General features: G+C 34.5%; 1 protein-coding gene across 2 annotated transcripts; it reads right to left on the reverse strand.

Annotated features, from left to right (window-relative positions):
* Positions 1-1006: 1006 nt before the first annotated feature.
* On the reverse strand, positions 1007-23579 carry LOC140767835 (MADS-box transcription factor 50-like). Of its 2 annotated transcripts, none has more exons than XM_073107906.1 (8): positions 23425-23579; positions 23132-23328; positions 2773-2851; positions 2421-2482; positions 2207-2306; positions 1653-1694; positions 1493-1534; positions 1007-1296 (listed from the first exon to the last, which is right to left on the reverse strand). In XM_073107906.1, exons 2-8 carry the CDS (start codon positions 23311-23313, stop codon positions 1186-1188), a joined length of 618 nt encoding a protein of 205 aa, XP_072964007.1. In that variant the 5' UTR covers positions 23314-23328; positions 23425-23579; the 3' UTR covers positions 1007-1185. The 2 variants fall into 2 exon arrangements, with proteins under 2 accessions (XP_072964007.1, XP_072964006.1); XM_073107905.1 differs by having other exon boundaries at positions 1007-1314.
* Positions 23580-23849: the final 270 nt, after the last annotated feature.

A 23849-nucleotide genomic window follows, 5' to 3' on the forward strand; every position in this document is an offset into this window, starting at 1 on the left:
CATTTCTCTTATTTTCAGTTTATGGAACTATCCAAGTAGCACTATCAAATTAACAAGCAAGTCTAGCCTAGCTTGGCTAAGACTCGCCTGTAAAGTAAATGAGCTGAGCTTGAATAAATTTTTAGACTTGAAAGTAATTTCAAGCCATGAGCTGACCACAAACCGGCTCATTTAGGCTTGACTTGATCAGATTCGAAATTATTAATATATTATATTAATTTATACTATGTATAATTCATAGTTATTAGGTCAAGAATTAATGTTTCTTATCTCATCCTAATTTTAAGTTCTAATTAAACTTTGTTTAATTCAAGCTTGAACAGTTTGAATAAGGCTTAAATTTGATTTGTTTAACTGAATTTAGCTCATTTAAGCCTTGAGCTCGAATTAGGCTCTAATTGAGCCCGACTCGGAATAACTTGAATTGAGATTATTAAAGCTCTATCTCGAAAATAAGTATGATGAGCCGGCACAACTCTTGAGGCTCGAAGCCATCATGCTGAGCCTCTTGACACCCTTAAATCCAAATTGACCAATATTCTTATAGATTATTATCTGAAAAACACTTTGGATTATATTCAACCCGTTATAATAATATCAAATAAAGGAATATTCTATTAAGATAACTCCAGAAATATGCTATAGTATAAAATAGGAGTTATTTGAGATGAGCATAAAAAAAGGGGGGGGGGGGGGGGGGGGGGGGGGGGAAGAAAGAGCACGGGTAGAACAAACTCGTGTTTAAATGTCTACATTTAATAAATGAATCGCATTGAAATGGCAAACTCGTGTTTAAAATCTTCTTTTTGCCATCACCATTCTCCTTGACTTCTTGAAGTATATCCATCTTGAGTTCGTTCCAAGACGGCTCTCTTCCATAGGAACACGTGAAACCGACCATATCTTTTGACTATTCAATTGGACCCACTAATTAACTCATTGGTCCGCGGTTGACCATGCCAAATCAAACACCCCTCCTCTGCGAGAACATCAACTGAGATAGCAATTTGAGAACTACTCACACATTTGGTATTCATTAAGTTTATTGTGTTATTCCTGTCTTTAAGTTACAATTATTTGAAACAACAGGAACATAATCCAGGACATAACCAGTTTATTGTTCTGAATAAGTCTTAAGTCATTTCACCAGTTTATGTGCAGATTTGGTGATGATATCTTTTTAATTCAAACTTGCTCCCTGTTGTGGTTCTTCTTTCGCCGCGGCCAGCCTATATACAGTTCAGTCTCTACCTCCATTTGATGATTGGCATCCTCCCCGGTATCACCGAATGATGGCTGAGGCAGAAGTTCATACTTCAGTGCAATAACAAAGATCAAACAAGTTAGTCCTTAGACTAGAAAATTTTGTTTTGTTTTTTCTCCATCAATATTGGAGAAAAAACAATTTTGTTTTGTTTTGTTTTGTTTCAGGAGCTCATGATACTCAATTTTCCATCAGTCAAGAAGGGTATTAAATATTAGTAGTTACTACCTTTTCCTGCAGTGCTTCATTCTCCTTTAGCAGCAATTTCTCCTAAATTTTGATGCAAAAGATCAAAAGGCTAGATGTTAGACAGAGATCTGTCGAATAATGTCAATGAATAATGTAGCTCTTCTCTCAGTTTGCAATTGAGTAGGAAATGTTAGGCTACCTTTTCCTTAAGCTTTGCAATTTGAGCTCCCAGCATCTGAGTCTGGAGTTCATGTAACACAAAAGAGTCTCAAGAAGAATGTCAATCTCTAGATGATCTTTTAAGCCTTTGTTCATTTGTGGAATAAAAATATACTTATTCTATTTATAACTCTTTTTACATTAGTATAGTAAATAAACAACCCCTTAAGTACACACTAGTATTGTAATATCTACTTCTCTTTCCACTCTTGTTTTATCTAATTATCTATTACTATTTTACCTTCAAAAAAATATCACGTTAATCAACTAACATTTCAATCATTCTCTCTCTTTCATTTTCTTTCATTTTCACATTCATTCATTAAAATAATAATTTAGTCATTTTTAAACTATCATTTTATCGTTATGTTATATTCAATATAATTATTATGCATTATGTTAGTATACAACTAAACACTAGAACAGTTTATATTAATATAAGCTCTTTTATGATAGTATAAGAAATTGAAATGATTATACTTCCATAAGTGAACGGAACCTAAAGAGATTCAATGCAATCCTTGTGATACTTACCTTCTTTGTTCTGATGCTATATAGGCTCTGGTCAAGCTTTTCTTCCAATTCATGCAGCTCTTCAGCAGAGCACAATTCTAAATTTTCACCTAAGAGCTTCCTGCAGCAATGGTAAACATGCAGAGTTTAACAACTCTGAACTTCTAATATTAACTGCACAACCTTTGTTTAGTATATACTATGAAGAGGACGAGGATAGAATTGGAATGCCTACCTTTTGGTGGCTTCAAGTGCTTCCAACTTATTTGACATGCTTGCTATCTCAAACTTTAATTGCTGCATTGGAACCAATTCATTTTCAGACAGTTACAGTAATTCACTTCTGAGTTATAGGTCCATAATGTCTCATGTATGCACCCATGCAACCGAAGCTTTTAATTTGAATTTCAATCTTTGGCATTGATTTATTTGGAAGTGATAGGAAAATTTTCACACATAAACTTGAAAACCAGCGGTCCAAGTAAATCCACAAAAATAAGATTATCATGCCTTAAAAATTGTGGTCCCATAAAGTGATAATTTAGTCAAACTTAAACATCTAAAGTGTGTATATCAAGAATTCATACCTGTATACTCTGCTCTATTCCTCTGTTATCAGCATTGTCCTTTGAATATGTTCCATAACGATCAATTGTTTTCAGCATGCTGAACATTCCAAAATGCAGCAAACTTGTGTAAGATTACGATACACTCTGAGGAACAACATCTTAAACAATAGCCACGTGACAAAATATGTTTAAATGTATCTTAAATTCTTATTCCCGTCATGGTAAAGCACATTCCGCAGGAGGAAATAATTTTGCTTAATAGTGACCTACCTTGGCAATCCTGCACAGGTTTACTTGAAACTTCCTATTAACGGTAGGAAAATAAGAGGGTCTCTTTTCTATGCATCACTAGAACCAAAATATTTATAATACCAAAGCACTTGGCTCTAGCAATACCCACACCCAAGGTGCGTGAGAATATAAAGAAAGATGAAAAGTCAAGAGAAAGAGCTAGAAGCATAATATACACAGTTCATTTAAAACCAGTCTACGTCCAAGAACACCAAGAGGAACAATTCTACTATCAAGAATATAAGATGCAAATAGAGATATCACACCTCTCTACTACAATAGACATACAATCTTCATGCTCCACCTCCTATAAGGAAATCCAGTTCCATAGTATCCTAATCATCATACCCGGCAAATTTGGAGACCTTAGACCCTAAATCCCTATCTTCTTTACAATAAGAAGAAAGAACAAAGTGAAACTTGTCATCGACTACCAACCCAAATGAGTGCGTGATTTGAATGGTGAGTTTGATATTACAAACCAAACAATCTCCGCCTTGACAGCTAATTCATCAATTCACAATCTCAGTGCCACTCGCAAGCTTTATCTTCCGCTCACCTTAAAACCTACCTTTTCTGCCTACAAAGACTTCATGAGCACTAGCAACCCTTTGATGAGAGCCAATAACTTTGCATGTTGTCATATTTTCGTCACTGCATGAATATCCACTGCCATCCCATCCCTTTGATATTTTCAATACTCCACTTTGCTTGTAGAGCTCTTTTGAAGTATCAATGCATTATCTTACATAACCTTCATCTTCCTAACTCCCTTTGGTTGTCCTTTTCTAGTGTTGCATTCACTATTTCCACGCTACTAGCCGAAGTGTTTACGCAAAGAGAATCTTGCTGCGAACCAAAATTTGTGACTAAACCATCACAAATTTCCAACAATATGGACAACAAAGCAATGACTTTATCCTCATCATCCATCTCCACTTTATCGTAGGAGAACTTGGTGCCTTGCTTTATCTTCAAAGACAACAACCTTCTCTCTATGAAGACCTAAGTGGTTACCATCGCAGTTTGTTCCATGCTCTATAGCATTGCACATAAGCCGAAGGACATCTCCCCAGTGACCTCAAGGAGAACTCATATGCTAAAAACAAGCAAATATTAGATAAACGTTCATATCCATCTCATCCAATTTTTTTTAAAGACATCTTCCAGAATTTTTTTCTTCTATCAAGTAAAACCTTGTGCTAACCTTGTAGCATTAGTTGATCATAAGCCTTGAACCTCCAAAGCTGAAAATTCCTCATCCGATTGAATTTCTCCACCTCAAATTGACTTTCTACCATAGAGGCATTTTCAGAAGAGGAGGGCTTCTTCCATACATCACTAGAACCAAAATACCTCTAACGTCAAAGCACTTGCTCTAGCAACACCCGCTCCCAAAGATATGAAAGAATATGGAGAAAGATAAAAACCAGAGAGAGGGAGCTACAAGCATAACCATAACACAAAATATGTGTGTTCGCCTAATACAAGGCTACATCTGAAGTGCTAAAAAGAACCATTTCAATGTCAAGAATATGAGATACAAGTAGAGAAATATCACCTCTACTATAATGGACATAAAACCTTTCAAGAGGAAAAACTTCTCGCTCTCCACTCCTATAAGTAAATCCGCTTTCAGATTGTCCTAGTCACTATCTCCAACAAAGCTTGGAGACCTTGGATTAGCAAGAAAACCTAGAGATCCTTCTCCCTACCAATGACATTTAGGTATACCCAAGCTCTCTTATATATGCCATTCATTTAACCCAATCCATCTGAATCAAATGAACCCAAAGCAACATAACTCACTCCATAGTTTTATTAAACTAATCCAAATAAATTCATAATTTGAATGTGTGCATATCAGTATATCACATACAAAATTCTCGTAACTGCATGACTAGAAAGAAGGAAATCCTTGTGAATGAAGGTTCATCTAACCAAATCAAGAAAGAGTTATATAAGATTTTTTCTGTCATTTATCCAAAACATACCTAAGTTAGGAAATACTATAAGACTCGATATGATTGGCTCTAATAATTGATTATTAGAGGTAAAGAATGACAACTTTAACCAACTTTGACATTCTTTATGCAATTTTTCTCCACACGGCCATACGTTTTGCAGTTATAAGTTACAACATTGCTTTTTATGATATTAGCAATCAAAAGCATGGATGGCCGTGCAACATGAACGATGAGTGCTGACCACTGACCGACACGGCACATGCCATAAGAGAATGAGAAAAAAAGAGGAGGGAGACTAGCAGTAGTTCATTCTTCTACCTCGTCGTCGTCGTTCAAGGCTATCGTTGCCCGTCATTTGCTATCGGAGAGTACCGTCGATTAAAGTGTCGTCGCATTGCATCCCATGCGAGGATGCCTAACCCTAGCCTTAACCTTAGCCCAAGGAGGAAGAAGACCTCGAATGGGTCAGGGCATGTGAATAAAGATTTAAGTTGCGGATTCGAATCTTTCTCCTCGGGCTAGGGCATCCTTGTGTGGGATGAGATGAGACGATGCCTTCACCGTCGAAGCTCTCCGGTGCGATGGGCGATGACGGCAACGGAAGCTCGACAGTGAGCGGATCCCTACTAAGATGGAGTGTCGTGCGACACTCCTTGTGCCACATACCAATATGTTGCCAGCACGGTAAGTGTCAATCGACACTGCCCATGTCGGTCCACACGACCATTGTTGGTTAGAAGAAGTATAATTTATTTATTTTACATATTTTGCAATAAGATTAGTATTTTCAAAAGTGATACCTTTACTTCTATCTTATTTTGTGTCTTGATCTTGAATTCCTCCATTTTTTTCTCTCCTTTCTCATGATAATTTTCTCTATCCTTCATGGAGAAATTTTAGACGTGTCAGTGAGTGGAATGCACTTTCAATAATCCAAGACTTAGTTTTCTTTGCTCATGAGAAAGTAGAAACTCATTAGTTCTTAAGCTAATAAAGTAGATAGATCTTTTGCCTCCTTATTACAGCATCTATATAATCATATTTCTTTAGTAGGCTAATAAGAATTCCTCTTACTATCTTTTGCCAGGTAATTTTTTCTTCACACAATTTCATCTAATAAATTATTTTTATAAATTTAAATAAATAATCTTTTATGAAATCTATCAACAATGGTCGTGCCGGTTAGCACGGCCTCAGAATGCCCCACCGTGCCACCGGCATACACTTAGCATAATTTTAATAAAAATTTTAGGATATTTTTTAGTTCTTCAACATGTCAATCTTTAATTTTTTGTTTAAATTATATATATATATATATATATATATTAAAACCTATATTATATTATTTTATTTTTAAATTATTTTTGTATGATCCTATTTTATTAAAAATAAAGTAATAGTAAAATATAAATATTATTCAACACATAATATGATTGAATATATTCATTGAAACTAATAAAAAAATTTGCTTATGACACCCAAATTTAAAATGAATTTTAATTTACACCTCATATTTTTACTGTGTAAATCGAGTCTAATGAGCGAATATATACAGAAAAAAACTCTATTATTAGATCTGTTAGTTAAACTAACTAAACTAGTTAACTATACTAGAAAGATTATGAAAATACTGTAACATTCAAAAAAGAAATTGGGGCCACACGTGCGGCACTGTTCTTCTTCCTTCTCCCTTTCAGAAACAGAAGGAATACAATTTTTTCAGCAATTTCGTCGAAAAAGAATCCGTAAACCGAAACAATTCTTTCCCTATATGAGTCAAGGCTTATTCTCCTCAAGGGGGAGGGTCATCTCCTACTTCCTCTTCTTAATCTTTTTGTCTATACATTTTTATCTCGTCGGAGCCATCATCATAGGAGTGCCACATCAAGGAGCCACTGGAGTGAGAGAAAAATACCAAAAGCATCGCGAGTGAGTGCTCTCTTGCCTCATGTAAATCAATTTAAGTTTTATAGGGTAGAATATAAATACCTAAATTTTTAGTTGACGGTTTTGCCAGTGAAATACACCGACCGGGGACTTCAGGTTACGGCATCTATTCTGATAAGGTGAAGTTTTCATATGGGGTTATGAAAATTTATTTCTAATCGATCACCCGGAAAAACAATCATCTCCTTTAGAATGTGTGCATATCAATATATCACATGCAAAATTCTCACAACTACATGACTAGAAAGAAGCAAATCCTTATGAATGAAGGTTCATCTAACCAAATCAAGAAAGAGTTATGTTAAAAAAATTTATGTCATTTATCTGAAACATACCTAAGCTAGGATATACTATAAGACTTGATTTGATAAGCTTGGCTCCAATGATTGAGGTAAAGAATGACAAAATTTTAACCAACTTTGACATTCTTTATGCAATTTTTCTCCACATGGCCATTCCTTTTGCAGTTATATGTTATAGCACTGCTTTTTATGACACTAGCAGTTAAAAAGTAGTATAATTTAATTTTTTTACAAGTTTTGCAATAAGACTAGTATTTTCAGAACTCATACCTCTACTTCTATCTTATTTTGTGTCTTGATCTTGATTTCCTCCACTTTTTTTGTTTGCCCTTTCTTCTCTTCTTTCTTCTGATAATTTTCTCCATCCTTCATGGAGAAAGTTTAGACATGTCTGTGACTGGAATGCACTTTCAATAAACCAATAAGTGAACTCATTTTTGTTTGCTTATGAGAAAGTAGAGAACTCAGTTAATTCTTGAGCTTATAAAGTAGATAAATCTTTAGCCTCCTCTATTACAACAACTATATAATCATATTTCTCTGGTAGGCTAGTAAGAATTTTTCTCTTACTATCTTTCACTGGTACCTTTTTCTTCACACAACTTCATCTAATCAATGATTTTTATGATTTTAAATAAAAAAAATCTACCAACAATAGCCGAGGTAGTGGCACCGGGAGTGCGCGGCACGGTTGGCACGCCTCTACGTGCCACTGGCACGTATTTAATATAATTTTAATATTTTTTTTAAAAAATATTTAAAGATTTTTTTAGTTCTTTGGTATGCCAATATTTATTTTTTGATTTAAATTATATATTTTAAAACCTATATTATAGTATTTTATCTGTAGATTATTTTTATAAATAACTTATTTTATAAAGATAAAGCAATAATCAAATATAAATATTATTCAACATATTATATGATTGAATACATTGGTTAAAACTAATGCTAATGATTAAACATTCCATAATAAAATTGATTACTCTAAATATAATTGAACACATAATAATATTCAACACATCATATTAAAGTTAATTAATAGAATTAAAAAAGTTAGAAAACTTGGCTCCTCATGTCATACTATGCTTGTTAAGAAAATAATTAAAATTATTATAATAATAATTGATGAAAATATGGAAAATTTTAAAAATAGCTCCACATCGACAGGAAGGTCGGCATGCGGCCATGTCAAGTGTCGTGCCACCTCCGGGCACGACCATTCTTATAATCAACATGTTTTATTTTCTGATTTTTAGATTCTTTTCTAAAAATAGGAGTTTAATACTTATTACCTTATTATTTTCTTGGAATTCGAAATCTCATGCCTCATTTGCTTTTGAGGCCCCAATAATTCTGGAGAATATTATCACTGTCAACTCTTGCTGGATGAGGTACAATATCTTTGCATCCTTTGTCAAGCCTATTATTCTCAGCATGCATGTGAGAGTTGGCTCTCATCTTCATGCCTCATGTATCCTTCTTTCACCGCACTTCATATACCTTGCGAAAGTAGCAACGTTCATTCTTCTAAAAATTATGATTTTCTACACTAACTATAATAGAAGTCATACTTCCCTTTTGAGAAAGCCCACTTTCATATTTGCACTATGATGCCATTTTGTTGATACGAATTAGAAGACTGAACAAGGATCGTAGAAGGGATAGATAAAAATGGACAAGATGTCAGTAATTTATTTTGGAGTTGATGATAAGATTCAAAGTAATAATCATTATCCAATTATCGGATAAGAGTTAATTGGATCAGATTTCTAATCTAACTCTACTATGATGGATGGTAGTGTTAAAGAGATAAAAAATAAATAAAAACAGAATATTGGGTCTTCTATCTCCCTATAAATAAATGAAAATTTTCTATCTATTTCCCATCTAATGATATATCACAATCAAGATTTGTACGGCAAGAGAGAAATTTAAAATTTTCTAAAATTTTGTTAAGGAGATGGAAATGGCTTTCTCCATTCAAAGGTTAATAACGATGGGCCAAGGTATTTTTTGATTGCAAGTTTATTTGGCAAAGGACCTGATAATCAGATCGAAACAAGATCCTGCGATTAAGAATTCTGTAACATGTTTTAATTACTTGTTAAGTTTTTTAAATAATTGAATTTACATCTTTTACTGCCTATAATGTTAGTTAGCTCAGATTTATCCCTTATGCGGATCATCAATGTTTATTCTTGGTCCAATTGGCTCTTTTATTATTCTTGTTTGCCTTCTCAATTGTTGCTTCAAAGAGAAATAACTATCAGAAAAGTATATTAGGGCAGCTATGTGAAGTTATAAAGGTTTGGTAGTACTGTTTTTTATTATCTTATTTCAGCGGAACTTTACAAGAATAAAAACAATCTGAACAAGGAAACCCAATTCCGAATGAACAAAAAGCATGAGAACAGCATTGGCTATATAATAGCTGAATATATTAAGACCCCACATTGACTAAAAAACCACCGGGCTTAAGAAAGCACATAGTGTCGATATGTCTTCCATCACCATAACTTAGAGAATCAGCAACCAAGGCTTTACAGAGTGACTATAAACTTTATAACAGTTATCAAAGGCCCATCAATCCTAAATTGTATGGCTGACACTTAACTGTTTTATTAGCAAATTTAAAAGTTTTCATGAGGTGATATATACTTTGTACTGTATTATATCTAATGACTATCTCTATATATGATTCACCCAAGAGTACCACGGTAGTCTAAATTGATTCATAATTTAATAATTAATAATAATATTCATTTTTTATTTAGATTGAAAGTTCATCACAATGCTTCAATCTATTGTTAGAATATTTGATTATTAACCAACCAAGGTATTTTGCTTATGACTAAGGAGGTCATGAATTCAACTATAACCCTAAATAATATTGTGAAAAAAAATGTTTAATGGTTTGGTAGCTTAGCTCGATTTGGTTGATGGCTCAACAGTACGGTTAGCTTAGAAAAACAGCTTGACAATGCAACAGCTTGAAGCAGGTATTGGCGACATTTTATTCGAAACAATTGTTCGGTGACGCATATGGCTTAAAGCCTAGAATAAACAAACTAAAAGCTCGGTGGGGCCTAAAGTGCCTCAGTATCTAGGAAAGGTTGGCTCTTTGTCTAGCCTATATCTAATTTTTAGGCTCATGAATGATAAAAAAAAGAATATTAAATTATTACATTTTTGCATTCATATGATGCATATTTTAGTTGCCCACGGGTCAAAATATGGTAATGAATGCTAAATTATTGATATTGTATAAATGATATATGTGTTATTGTTTATTGAACATAATATAACTAGGTCGCCCACAAGTCAAATTATATTGGTTGAATAAATATTACGAGGTTCATATAATTTTTATTAAAAAAATATATAAGGCATCCACAAATGCCATATTTTGTTCATTAACGTAACACCCAATTAATTTTCTTAAAAACTCAATAGTTTAATTGTTTCCTTATATAATTGTTTATATCAGATTAACCATGGATGATATGTCTCTTCCAATCCTAAATTTCTTACTTCCAAAATATAAACATTTACAGTTCAATCATAACATTAAAGATAAGTGAAATGTAAATGAGCTGTAAGATATGTTGTTCTAATAAGTAGGAAAACTTAAACAACAAAATGGACATGTGAAGCATTTGGCAGTTAAAAGTGATGAAAAGAAGAAAGCCCAAAGAGACATAAAGCATGACCAACCTAAGTTAGATAAATTTGCTCAAGATAAGGATAAAAAATAATGAGTCACTTCTGTAAAGAAAATGGACATTTTTATAAAGATTGCCTGAAACGTTAGACATGGTTGGAAAAGAAAGATAATCAAATTTAATTGATGTGCTTTCTAATATATGGTGGATATTCTGGCGAGTACTCATGTTTCTAATATGATGTAGGAATACCTTTCAACCCAAACTACAAATCCAAATAAAGTCTTTCTTTATATGAGAAATCGGGTAAAGGCCTTGGTGAAGCCATTAAAACATTTCATTTAACTTTAAATTCAAATTTTAATTTAGAACTAGCTGAGACATTATATGTTTCTCGGATATCTTGAAATTTAATATCATTATCAAAACTTATCCTTAGTGGCTTCTCATTCAAGTTTAATAATTTTAGTTTATTTAGAAATTCGTGTCTGTGTTTATTCTGAAAGTTGGATGATGATGCGTCGTGTCATATTAGATCATATGATAAGGACATTAGACTCGATGGATCAAATCTATTTATTTTTTAATTGATTCATATTTATGTAAACCCTTAAGGCATGTCTAGTTAAGTTATGTAAGCCATTAAGACAAATTCAATTAAGTCATATAAGCCTCTAAAGCAAATCCCAATTTAAGTCGTATAAATTTTTAGGGCTATGTCCGAATAAAATTCATTGTTGATCTCTACATATAGAGGCTGGACTTCTTAGTTTATTAATCCAAGCATCCAAGCATTAATATTTAATTAAGTATAGTTATTTATTTTAGCTGTTAAATCGTCTTTATTTTCATAGAAATAGATCGTAACTATAAAACTCATCCAAAAACCCAAACCCTAGCCACCACCTTCCTCCAGCAACCACCCTATTATACGGCCGTCCAATACCACCCTTGGCCGTCCGTCATCCTCCAACGACCGTCGAAACGTCAGATGTTTACCATTCTGCCTTTTTCTGACCTTGCTCTATTATTTTATTTATATATTTTCATCTAGATCTTCGATTTATGTGAAACTAAAGCTATTGGAACTCCAACTCATGAGGCCATCATCATCATCTAAATTTTTATAATTTTATTACGTCCGGATCAATCCAAATCCCGTTCGTAACAGGTGGATGGTTTATATCAGATTAATCTTGTTGGTTCTAAATCTCTCCTTACTATGAATCGTAATGTTGCAAAAAAACGTGGCTTAATTAATGAGCATTCATCTTACTTATGGCATAAAAGATTACGACATATATCCAATCATATGCGGGCCTTTCAGTGTTCCATCTTTTGATGGAGAAAAATACTTCATTACTTTTATTGATTATTCTTCATGTTATTGCTATCTATATTTATTGCATATAAATCTCAATCATTAAATGTAGTTGAAATTTGTATAAATGAAATCAAAAGACAATCAGGTAGAAAAGTAAAATCATCAGATCTAAACATGAGGTTGAATTTTATGGAAAATATAATGAAACGGAGAAACACCCAGGACCTTTTGCCAAATTCCTTGAACGCCTAGGTATTTTGTGCCTAATACATAAATGCTAGACACACCCTCGTAGAATGGTGTAGCTGGAATACCCGATTGTACCTTTATGAACATGGTTACTAGTATGATAAATAACACTGACTTACCCATATCATTATGGATGCATGCACTTAAAATCGTTGTGTAAATCTTAAATAGGGTTCATATTAAGGCAATTCCAAAGACACTTTTTCAACTATTGAAAGATTGGAAACACAGCATGAGGCACCTACATGTTTGGGGCTCCCGGCAAAAGCAAGACTTCATAATTCATATGAAAAGAAAATGAACCCAAGAAAATTTACTTATTTCTGTATTGGGTACTCAGAAAAATCAAAGGGGTAAAGATTTTGCTGTCCTAATCAGTAGAAGAATTGTTGAAATTGATATTGTCAATGAGAGTGATAAAGCGAAGGATGCGATCATTCAGGAAGTCAAGATATAATCTCCTATACCTCAAGTTCATAACAATCATGTTGTATCTAATGATGTCGAACTAATTAACAATAATGAATAATAGATAAATAATCAACAATCTACATATTTTCATAATGAGTTCGTAACTAATGAAACTATTGTGCCACAAAAACAAGCATTAAGAAGATGCCAAAGAATTAAGTGCACAGCTATTTTGACTTATTTTGTAGTGCATTTGTAAGAAACTAAGTCCGAATAGAGAAGAAAACATAATTATTGACTATATCAGCCATATCATCCACATGTATCAAATCAGACTATTTTTTTCATCACATATAATTCTAAATATTATTTTAAAAATGTAAAAATAAAATAAAATTAGTCACATATAAAACCTAAAAAAATAAAGAAAAACCTCAATCAAACTCATGCTAAATTGTCGATATAAATTTGATAAATTTTTATGCTTGTTAATTACTAATAAAGAAGTGAGATGAGGAGAGAGATAGAGAGAACGTGATATATCTTCATTGTTGTTCTACAGTAATAACAAAAAAGATAATTAAAAAGTGGGCGAGAAAGCGAACAAAAATAAAAAAGTAAAAGAGAAAAAACACTCACCAAGTTTACAAGAGTACGGAGTAACCAGAGAGCACACCGGATAAACTCAGTGAAGTGTAAAAGATGGTAGTTGAATGTGCACGAGAGATAGAGGGTAAAACAAAAGGCTTAAAATTATTATAGCTAGGAACAAAATTTATTAATGGTTTAGGTCCCATTTTAGATTCAACCTGAATCTTTAAAAAAAATAGTTTTCACCTAGTTTTGGATGATCCAACCGATACAATCAAGATAAATTGACTAAAACTAGCCGACTGGTTTTTGATCGGCACTAGAATCAGATGATTTTGGGAACTATGGATCTGAGTATATTAGGGATATTGATGATCCAGTTATGCATTCACAAGCCATTAGTTATAAAAATTATTCTAAATCAAGGTTCCCAAAATTGAGATAGAGATTGGGATCAGCCATCCGAAAAAACATACGTATCGACTGTTGGTATCAGATTGGACTATTTTTTTAATTACGTAAAATTCTAGATATTATTTAAAAATGAATAAAATTTTCTAAAAATTTAGAAAAAGTGATAATAAAATAAGAAAAATAATATTACTCAAATATGAAGCATAAAAACTTAGAAAATATATTAACTTACTCAAAATTAAAAACTTTGATGAATAATGAGTTGGCTCTCATAAATTTCTAGTCTTCATCCTCATAATTGCTATTGATTTGTAAATAATAATGCCTAAGACATGATGCTCTAAAAACTGATTCCATCATACTAATTTTTTCTTTACTTCTTTCCAGTTTTCATCCTCTCTCTCTCTTAGGTTTTCAGCAGTAGTAGGAGGTGCTGCTGCAAGTGCACTGCAACACCTACTACTGCTTCACTGCAGTTAGAGAAAAAGAGGGAGAATAAGAGGAATTATAAATTGAAAAAAAATTCACCCGAGGGCGTCGGAGGTCGAGGTCATCGAATCTTTGTCAAAGATTATCGTCGGAGATCGAGGTCGCTGTGGGAAGAGGTGAAAAAGAAGAGAAAGAGAAAGAGAAAATAGAGAGAGGCAGGTGGGAGGATCTTGGGTCGGATACGACCCGTTCCTACCAATTCCGGCCGAGATCGACTGAAACGGCTGATACCCCAACTAAAAATAGTCAGGATCAGAATCGGTTGAAACTGAGAATCTTGTACTAAATATATTGATGCCATGAAAAATAAGATAAAATCTATGGATATTAATGGAGACCGGGGTTGGTCAAATTGCCTAGAGGACACAAATATGTCGAGTGTACTTTAGGACATTGATGGCCAAGCGGCACGCCTTGACATGCCAGTGGCACGCCCCCTGTGGTAGTGACACACATTTATAATATTTCTAATAAATTTTTTATGATATTTAGAAATATTTTTGGATCTTTCGTATGCCAATCTTTAATTTTTTTTGTCTAAATATATGTATTAAAATTTAAAATCTATATTACAATGTTTTATCTTTAGATTATTTTTTTAAATAACCTATTTTATTAAAGATAAAACAACAGTTGAATATAAATATTATTCAACACATAATATGATTGAATACATTCATTAAAATTAATATTAATGATTAAACACTCCATAATATGACTGAATACTCCATAATATAATTGAACACATAATAACATTCAATACATAATTGATAATAGTTCAATAATTAAAACTAATATCTAGTTGAATGTAGAATGACAAAGAGGATGAAATACTTCATTTGCTGGCATAAGAATAATACGAAAATGTTGCGTTAAATACTGTCGATATTCTTCAAAACCTATCCACTGATAATATTGTTCGTTATAACGTCTCACATAGTCTTCATAGAAATAAAAAATTTATAATTCTTCGATGATATGATATGGATATTAAATATACACGGGAACGACCGGTACAGGCACAGGCACACCATAAGTATATGTAAATTGTGGATATGGAGTATAATAAGGGTGTTGTGGCTCTGGGGTGTGATTGATATAATGGTAATAATGATAGACTCATATCATCCTTTGGGTGCACCTCTCCTGATGTCCTGCTACCTATAGACTCAAATCCTTCCCTCATCTGACTGTAATCATATTGAGATTGAGATAGTCCATTTCCTTTTTTCTGTCTTTAATAAATTCGACTTTGTGGTTATCTAGGTTTAGCAAATGAATTGTCATTCTAATTTTTAAAAATGACAGCTTAATTGCCATTTCAAAAATGACAAATGACAAAAGTTAATAAAAATGGATTATATATGTCATATCATATTTGTTAAGAAAATAAATAAAATTAATTTGATAAAAATTGATGGAAATAAAAAAAATTTAAAAAAAAAATCTCTACATTGGCACATGACAGGCACATTGTCGTGTCGAACTGGCATGGATCGGCACGATACGCGTGCCGGTCGGCACGCCCCCGTGCTGGTCGACACGGCACGCGTGCCAGTCAGTATGACTCGGCACGGGAGTTTGCCACTGGCACACTCCTTTGGTTCCGTAAACACGCCAGCAAATTCAGTCAGTAAACAATGTAGTTTAACATTTATACTAAGCTTAAAACCGATTCATGGATTGTTAGTGCTGTGGGTAACAAGTAAGATATCTCATTTGGCCTCGGTAGACCCATCATGGGCTGCAAAGTAAGGTTGTTTGGCACAAGTACTCCATTGAACCACACCTCCCTGTCATTTCACCTACGTCATCCACATGGCAGTAAAATCAAAAGTCATTGGTCCTAGGCTCTGCAATCATTGTGTGCAAAGGACAACGTCAACCTCTCGAAGGGCGAGAGGGTACAAATGGACAATGAGCCCATGTCATTGCACCCATATTCTCACTAGACAACAAAGACTTCCTGCCTTCAACTTTGTGCTGTCGTCAATTGCCACTTTAAAAATTATTGTTGGCTCTTCGTCTAATCCAAGTTCCTTGACCAACCGTTGATCTAAGAAGTTACACGTATTACCCGAATTGATAAGGATATCTACACATCGTTTCTTCATCAAGCCGTCCACTCGTAAAGCTTTCGGCACGGCGGTACACGAGAACGCATGCAAAAATATCTCTATCGGTATGTCTTACTCCATGTATTTTTCTTGCATCAGCTCTTGGTTCACCTCTGGGCTCACTTTTTCAGCAGCAAAATCCTCCTCAATGTCCTCCTGACCATTAACGAGGATACTCTTCTATCGCTCGCGCGTAGCGCTGTCTGGATGTAAAATGTTCATCATAGCAGAAGTAAAGACCCTTTACCCTTCGCTCCTCCACCTATGCATGTATGAGAGTCTGAACCACAGATCAAGTACTTCCGTTCACATATGCAAATGATCAAAAGTCCTCGATGGCCTCTGCCCTACAGCCAATCCACTAATTGTCACAGTCGGTTGAGCCGTGTAGCAACTGTCCCAACCAGGACAATAGTGCGGCTTTGGTTCTTCATCTCTGAGTGCTTCCTCTCAATTAAAATGGTGAACTGGAAGGCATCTTCTAATGTAACAAGTCGAAGAGTCTTCACGTCCACTTGGATCTCTCCCTACAGTCTCGACATAAAAGAACTCCATAGTAGCGCATCTAGCCATGTTGAGTTGTATTTACTACTAATTTTCTCAAACTCCTCTTGGTAAGCACCAGCAATAGTTTGTTGCACAAGCTTGGTGAGAAGGGCGTCAAAATCCTTCGACGCCAAAATGCCAAAAAATTCTAGCATTTAACTCCTCCAAGTTCTCCAAAATGCTATTAGTAGAAGCCGACTTGTACCAATGAAGGGCAAGCTCTTCTAAATAAAAACTTACTAGCAATACCTTAGCATCTTCTTCAGTTCATTGGAAAATGAAAAATTGCTCAACACAGTACAACCACTCGACAAATTCCCTGCCTTTAATTTTGGGAAAGTCAATGCTTGTCATTTCAATGTGAATGTTCCGACCTTTCACAGATGGGCACCACAGTGCAAGTCTGTAAAAAAGGGTGCCTATGGCCTAATCGATGGTCGCCTCTCATGTCATCATGATGTGGTTTATCCTCTTTGGAGTAGTGCCACCCTCCATCTTACACGAAGTCGCTTGAGTTCACCTAATAAATCAGTACACAGGTAGTGGAATCTCACTTTCTGGATTTCACGTTATTGTCTGCTTATCTAGCCTATTATAAAGGTTGGATCGATATGGAAGCATGGGCACAAGAGCGGGTAACTCTTCTATTGCTTCTTCTCACCCTTGTAGTGTTGGCAGCAATGGTTCGTTCCTTGGTTGTAGGTGTTCCCTAGGTTTTTTCAGAGGTGTGGGGACGGTCACCTAACTACAAGTGTATCTGCTAAGAGTGCCACCATCTTCTCTTAGGCTGCCCTTGCCACTTCTAGTTCCACCCTTATTTCTTCCAACATGCTGAGTAGCATGTCCGTGCAGATATGTCTACTCTCTGACCTAACATGGCCAACCATAAGTAGTTCTGATTGGCAAGGATCGATTGGAGTATCCCCAATCTTTCTTCTTGATTCACAGTGATCTAATGATCTTCCATATTCGTCATTTCTTCATAATTACTTCAAGACCTTGTATTCACCATTAAAGGAGCTTTAAAATGTTCTAAGGTTCGACTAGCTCTGATACCACTATAACTATCATCTTTCTGTAAATCCAAATCTGAAAACGGAATTAGATTTTGACTCTCAAGAAATTAAGGTTACAACATATCACCAAAGTTAGTGCTTTTGAATATGAGATAGATTTAGAATGGAAAATAAATCTATCAGAGTGGATCGTGGAAAGGGAAGGCCGAAGAGGCATAGTGATGATTGACCTAGGATTGTGGTAAGGTGGAGGAGATGACAATGGTGGAAATTGATGTAATCAATAGAAAAGGAATAGAGAATAAGTAGGGGCCATTATATCTCTTTATCTTATAGAGGTTCTAAGGTTAAGCTAGAAGGTTTTGTTGACTCAAAACTTTACAAGAGATTATGATAAAAGGAAGAGTACCAGTAGGTATGTGTTTACCCTAGGCAAGGTTATAAAAGAAGTTGCTTTGTCAACGTCACAAGCAAGAGTATGTTGTAGCTTTAGAAGCTAGCAAAGAGATGATATCGTAAAAGAACTTCTTGAAGGAGTTGGAAATGGAGCAGAAAATTGCAATTAGTATAGCGGAAGTCAAAGCATTATACATTTAGCAGAAAATTCAGCATTTTATTCAAAGACTACACACATTGGTGTCAAGCATCATTTAATAAGGCAACGTCTGGACAGTGATACTTTGAAGCTAGCAAAGATATTTACAAACTAGAACCCAAACTGATATGTTAACAAAGATTGTCACCACAGAGATGTTGAAGATGAACCCAATTTCTACTGACCTTCTATGTTGAAGATGATATTAAGATATCGCTAGTGGTTAAGTATAGGTACATGTTGAGAATTCAGGTTTCACAAGTCAATTTAATCTCCACATGGGAGATGCTATGGACAAGGCGTCTGACTGCCCCAGCAAATAAGTGTCGGACTTGGTTAGGTTTTTCCATAAGTAAAGCTTGTTCCTAAAGAAGTTTGAAGAGCATGAAAATTTTGGGAAAACCTAGAGAGCTCTAAAGAGATCAAAAAAGAGAAGAACGCAAAGTTCTTGACTTTAAGTTGAGAGGATTTCTTCCTTATAATCTCTTTTATTCTACATAATAAAATCAGTGGGATCTCAGTGAACGTAGCCCCAGTTGGGTGAACCACGTAAAAATTTATGTCTTCTTGCTTACTTTTTTTTAAAAAATTTCTTCTTACATTCCACATTTTGATCCTAGAGAAAAATGCATTAGTTACACTACCTTTGCTCTTGCATCTTTATGTTTCTCATGCACTTAATAGATAAGTTAGAGAAACTTTTCTTGACATGAGAGAAAGGAAGTGCATTTATTTCTAACATTGGAGTCAGTAGAAATTCTCCACTGACCCAAAGAAAGAGCTAATGTACATCGAAGCCATAACTGCAATACTCCTCAAGTATCTATCATGCAGTGTCATGTTCATGATAAGATAACTTATCCATTCTGGATGTAAGTCCTAACTTATATCCAGTATAGATATCCCAAGTTGATAAAAATACTTTTCCACGTGATACCCTAATAGTCATCCTATAGAATTATTTTTTCAGCTTTGCATTAAATGTCCTACTAAAAATATATTAGAGACTTCTCTTCATTTGAAACACCCAACCCTACTTCATGCATAAAGTAATCACCAATTTCCTCTTCTTGTTATAATAAGATATCCAAGGTAACAAAGTACTCATAGGTAATGAATGGTCATTAAGAAATATCTTCCTCCATCTTGATTGTTTCTTGCTAGAAATCCTAGACCTATATTTCCGAAAAAGAAAGAAAAGATGGATGCTGAGTTTCTCTAAGTCGATGCGCTGATGTATCTTACACTTTTTAAAGCATATTAACGTCAAAGTAAATTACTAGTGCATCTTTTTTCTCGAATATACAATAGATTATTTACATATGGATCCTCTTATAAGATTTCCTAAACAAAATGTATGAAATGCAAGATTTTCTTCCTTTTGTTTGCATCACATATTTATTCCCCAAGTAAATAATTTGTGCATTGATTTACCTATCAATAAACCTAACTTAAGTTTGTAAAAACTTAAACTAATCTGTTATAAAGTTTCTTAATAAGACTCATAAACTTTGATTATTTGATAACTCATGCAACTATATAAAAGTTTGCATTGTATAACGTTGCACTACTAGAATTTACAAAACACAGTTGCCATTAGAATTGACATCTATATAGGCCTTTCTGCCAGAAGAATAATTTGAAGTTAATTGTCCATCTATTGTTTTCTCAGAAAACTAAAATACTTATTGCCCATCTATTGTGATTTTTAGTTCAGTACAAAATTCACAAATTTCAGAACGCTAGTCAATATTCAAGTAGCAAGTGTATCCAGATTACACATCAAGGAGACAGCATTTTAACGGCTTAACACCAGATGTAATAACAGGAAATAGTCGCTGCAACAAAGCAATTTTTTGTCAAATGTTCTTGTACCTTCTTAAATCCAATAAATCATGTACATCAGAATTTGCACTAGAAGTCATAAACCTAAAATGTATATCATGTTACAAAGGTTTTCTTTTGAAACACTTACATGATTTTGAGCCCCATGTGGCCTATTTCATGTTTTAGAGATTCGAAAGCATGTAAAACCACGGAAATTAATTACAAGACTAAAAGATAGTTTATGAGATCTTTTGTCCTTTACACGACTACATATGCCCGGAAGTATGACTTGTAAATTGGATACTATAAGCATGTAGCTGATTCTTCATAGAATATTATCCTTAGCACTGAAAGGATCTACTGTCACTTTGCAATAATATTTCATTACTATTAGAAGTTTAGAACTATTATCGAAAGACTAGAGGAGGAAAGGAAAATTCAAACACGTTGACATAAGTACGTTATGCAAAGTACCAAATATAAGATGTAACTATAATCTGGACACGCATTTATAGCTTGTTAATAACAGTCCAAAAATTGACAAATAACCAATCTACAAATTGTACGATAAAAAGAACACATAAGAGATGAACTAATATATATAGATCACAAATGTGATAACACTGAAGAGGATATGAAATATGAGATTCTGTGTAGTTATCAGATACATAATTCTAAGTATACATATACCTTTCTTGTAAGGGAAATTTGATTATTATCCATAAGAGCCAAGAAAAATTAATGCAACAAAGGTAACTCCAAATTAACATTATGATAGCATCAAACAAGGAGTTATCACATAATCCTTTAGGACTATACATGTATCCCAATAATACTAACAGCAACTTAAGGTTATAAGCAACATCCTATAGACGATCGTTCCTTGTTAAACATTTTCCTTCTTTAGCATTATTTTCACATACACAAAGTATTCAGCCATCCTAGTCAGGATTATGTCATTAACTAGATTACTTGCCTACCAGTGATGGCGTTCAATTCTAAGAATATTATTAGATATGTAGCTGTCCAATTACTTGAAAGATTCGATTGCCATGCATTTTCAGCCAGAAAAATGATCGTGTGAAAAAAAAGTGGAGTTGAATATAAGTTTTTACCATGAAATGCTTTTATTTTTATATGACATAAATTAGAGCATTTATCAGTTCATATAGACTCAAACAAGGAAGAGAAAAGATAAAAACACAAAAGTTCAAAAAAGGATAAAGGAATGATTTTTACGTTACTTCCTATTTTGCAGCATAGAACTATGAAATGGTGTGAGATTATTTCTCTCTAAATTTTCAGCAGAAGCCCTAAATTTCATAGAACGCAATTAAGGGGACTGAATTCATAAGTGAACTTGAATAGTTAAATATGACTCTAGTAAAACCAATGATATATGAGTTCACAAGAAGGAGAGAATTAAGGAGGAAAAAACTTGGTTTGCTAGGTAATAGTAGAACAAATCCCCTTGCGGCCAGCTAACCTGAATCAAAAACCGCTCAACTAGAGAAATTCTTGCTTGATGGATTGGACTGAAAAGATATGCTACATTTTAAGTAGGTCTGGAGATCTGTAGGATAAGTCTTTGGCCATACAAATTGATACCTATATATATGATAAAAGTACGGAGTATCCAAGTGAATATATATGCGTGATCTCTTATATGCAAGTCACAGAGCTACATCTCTAAGTAATATCTTATGCATTGCCTTTCTGAGATAACTCCCAGAAAGATAATCATTGATATTAAACATCGTATTGGATCTCACTGTAAGTTCTTTTATATATCAATTCATGAGGTACGTGATAGTTCACTAGCACGGCTATAGTGATGGTACTGCTCAAAAATAGAAAGGGGGAAAGAAAAGGTAATATGACTTCGGTCCACTTCTTAACAGATTTAGTTGAAAGTGTGATAAAAATAATTAATGCAGCAGTTATTTTTCCTATTCTTGCAGCTGTCACTTCTTACTTCTTTTTCGAAGTAGGAGTCCATATTTAGTGGGGGTAGCTCGTACCATTGTTTGTCCTAAATTATAAAGATAAGTACCTGAGCATAACAGGAGTTACCATTGGTTGACCCAGTTTGTAAGCTTTTAGCTCCTTTGCAAGGGGAAGATGAGGAAAATAATAATAATAGTAAGAAAAGAAAATATAGACATTTACAAGAGAACATAGGACAATAGAATGAGACGAGGAGTGCAAATTTATGTACTATATTTGGACTCACGAAATTAATGGGAATGAACTAGAGAGAGATCAAAGATCGCTATTAACGATCGATAGTAAGAGTTGTGGAAACTGAAGGATATGATTGTTAGTGATTCCAGAAGAGTTGTCGAGCTAGTAATCAATATCTTAACAAGACAAATGTCTTCCATGCCAAGAACGAGAGATGTATTAGGATTCAGACACGACGTTGCTGTAGGTGCGTTTCAAGAACACCCCACAACAAGGAAAAACAAACAAACCAACCAAAAACCCTAGGTGGATTGGCAGGCAAGTGGAATATCAAACTTTTTGTTCCTTACCGTGTTGTACGAGATCATCAAGAAAAGCGGAAAACGAAAATAAAAGAAGAAAAAGAAAACATCTGGTAGAGATCAAGAAGAGGAAGAATAACCTCGAGCTGGCAAACTCGTAGAGCTTTCCCCTTGTAGAGAACACTATAAGCGCCACCTCGGCGTCGCACAGCACCGAGAGCTCGAACGCCTTTTTGAGAAGCCCATTCCGCCGTTTCGAGAAGGTGACTTGCCGGCTGGTGGCGTTCTCTATCCGCTTCAACTCCGTCTTCCCACGCACCATCTCCTCCACCTAATCCTATTGCATCAAAGAAACCGGAAAGAAAGAAAAAAAAAGTGAGAAATTATACAAGGAAACAAGTAAGAGGAAAAGGAGATCTGGAACGGAACTCACCAAATATGGCAACAGGATTTTCTTTCCCTCTTGGAGAAGAATCCCCCCTTTTATTAAGAACCACAAGGAGGACTGCTCTCCGATTCGTCACTGCCGAAAACAAAACAAAACGAAAAGAGAAAGGGAGAGGGGTGGGGGGAGGGGTGGAAACGGGAAAAATCCCGCTCCGTGTGAAGTAAAGAAAACGAGAAAGTCCAAACCCCATGTCCCCTAGTGATGATCAGGTGATGGCAACCGCCTGGTAAATTTAAAACCAACTTAAAACCAACCCGGAAAAGGAGAAGGGGGTGAAACTTATTACGAGGAGAAGAGGAGGGGCATTGTGCAAAAATATAGGGTATTTAAAAACCCAGGTGTGAAATTGTTATGGTGTTCTCGGGCCAATCCCGAGCAGGTGGGGCCCACCTCGTACGAGAGTTGGAAAC

The sequence above is a fragment of the Typha angustifolia genome, chromosome 9 (genome assembly GCF_048772165.1).
Source record: "Typha angustifolia cultivar Huaian chromosome 9, ASM4877216v1, whole genome shotgun sequence".
In the NCBI taxonomy this organism is placed as follows: domain Eukaryota; kingdom Viridiplantae; phylum Streptophyta; class Magnoliopsida; order Poales; family Typhaceae; genus Typha; species Typha angustifolia.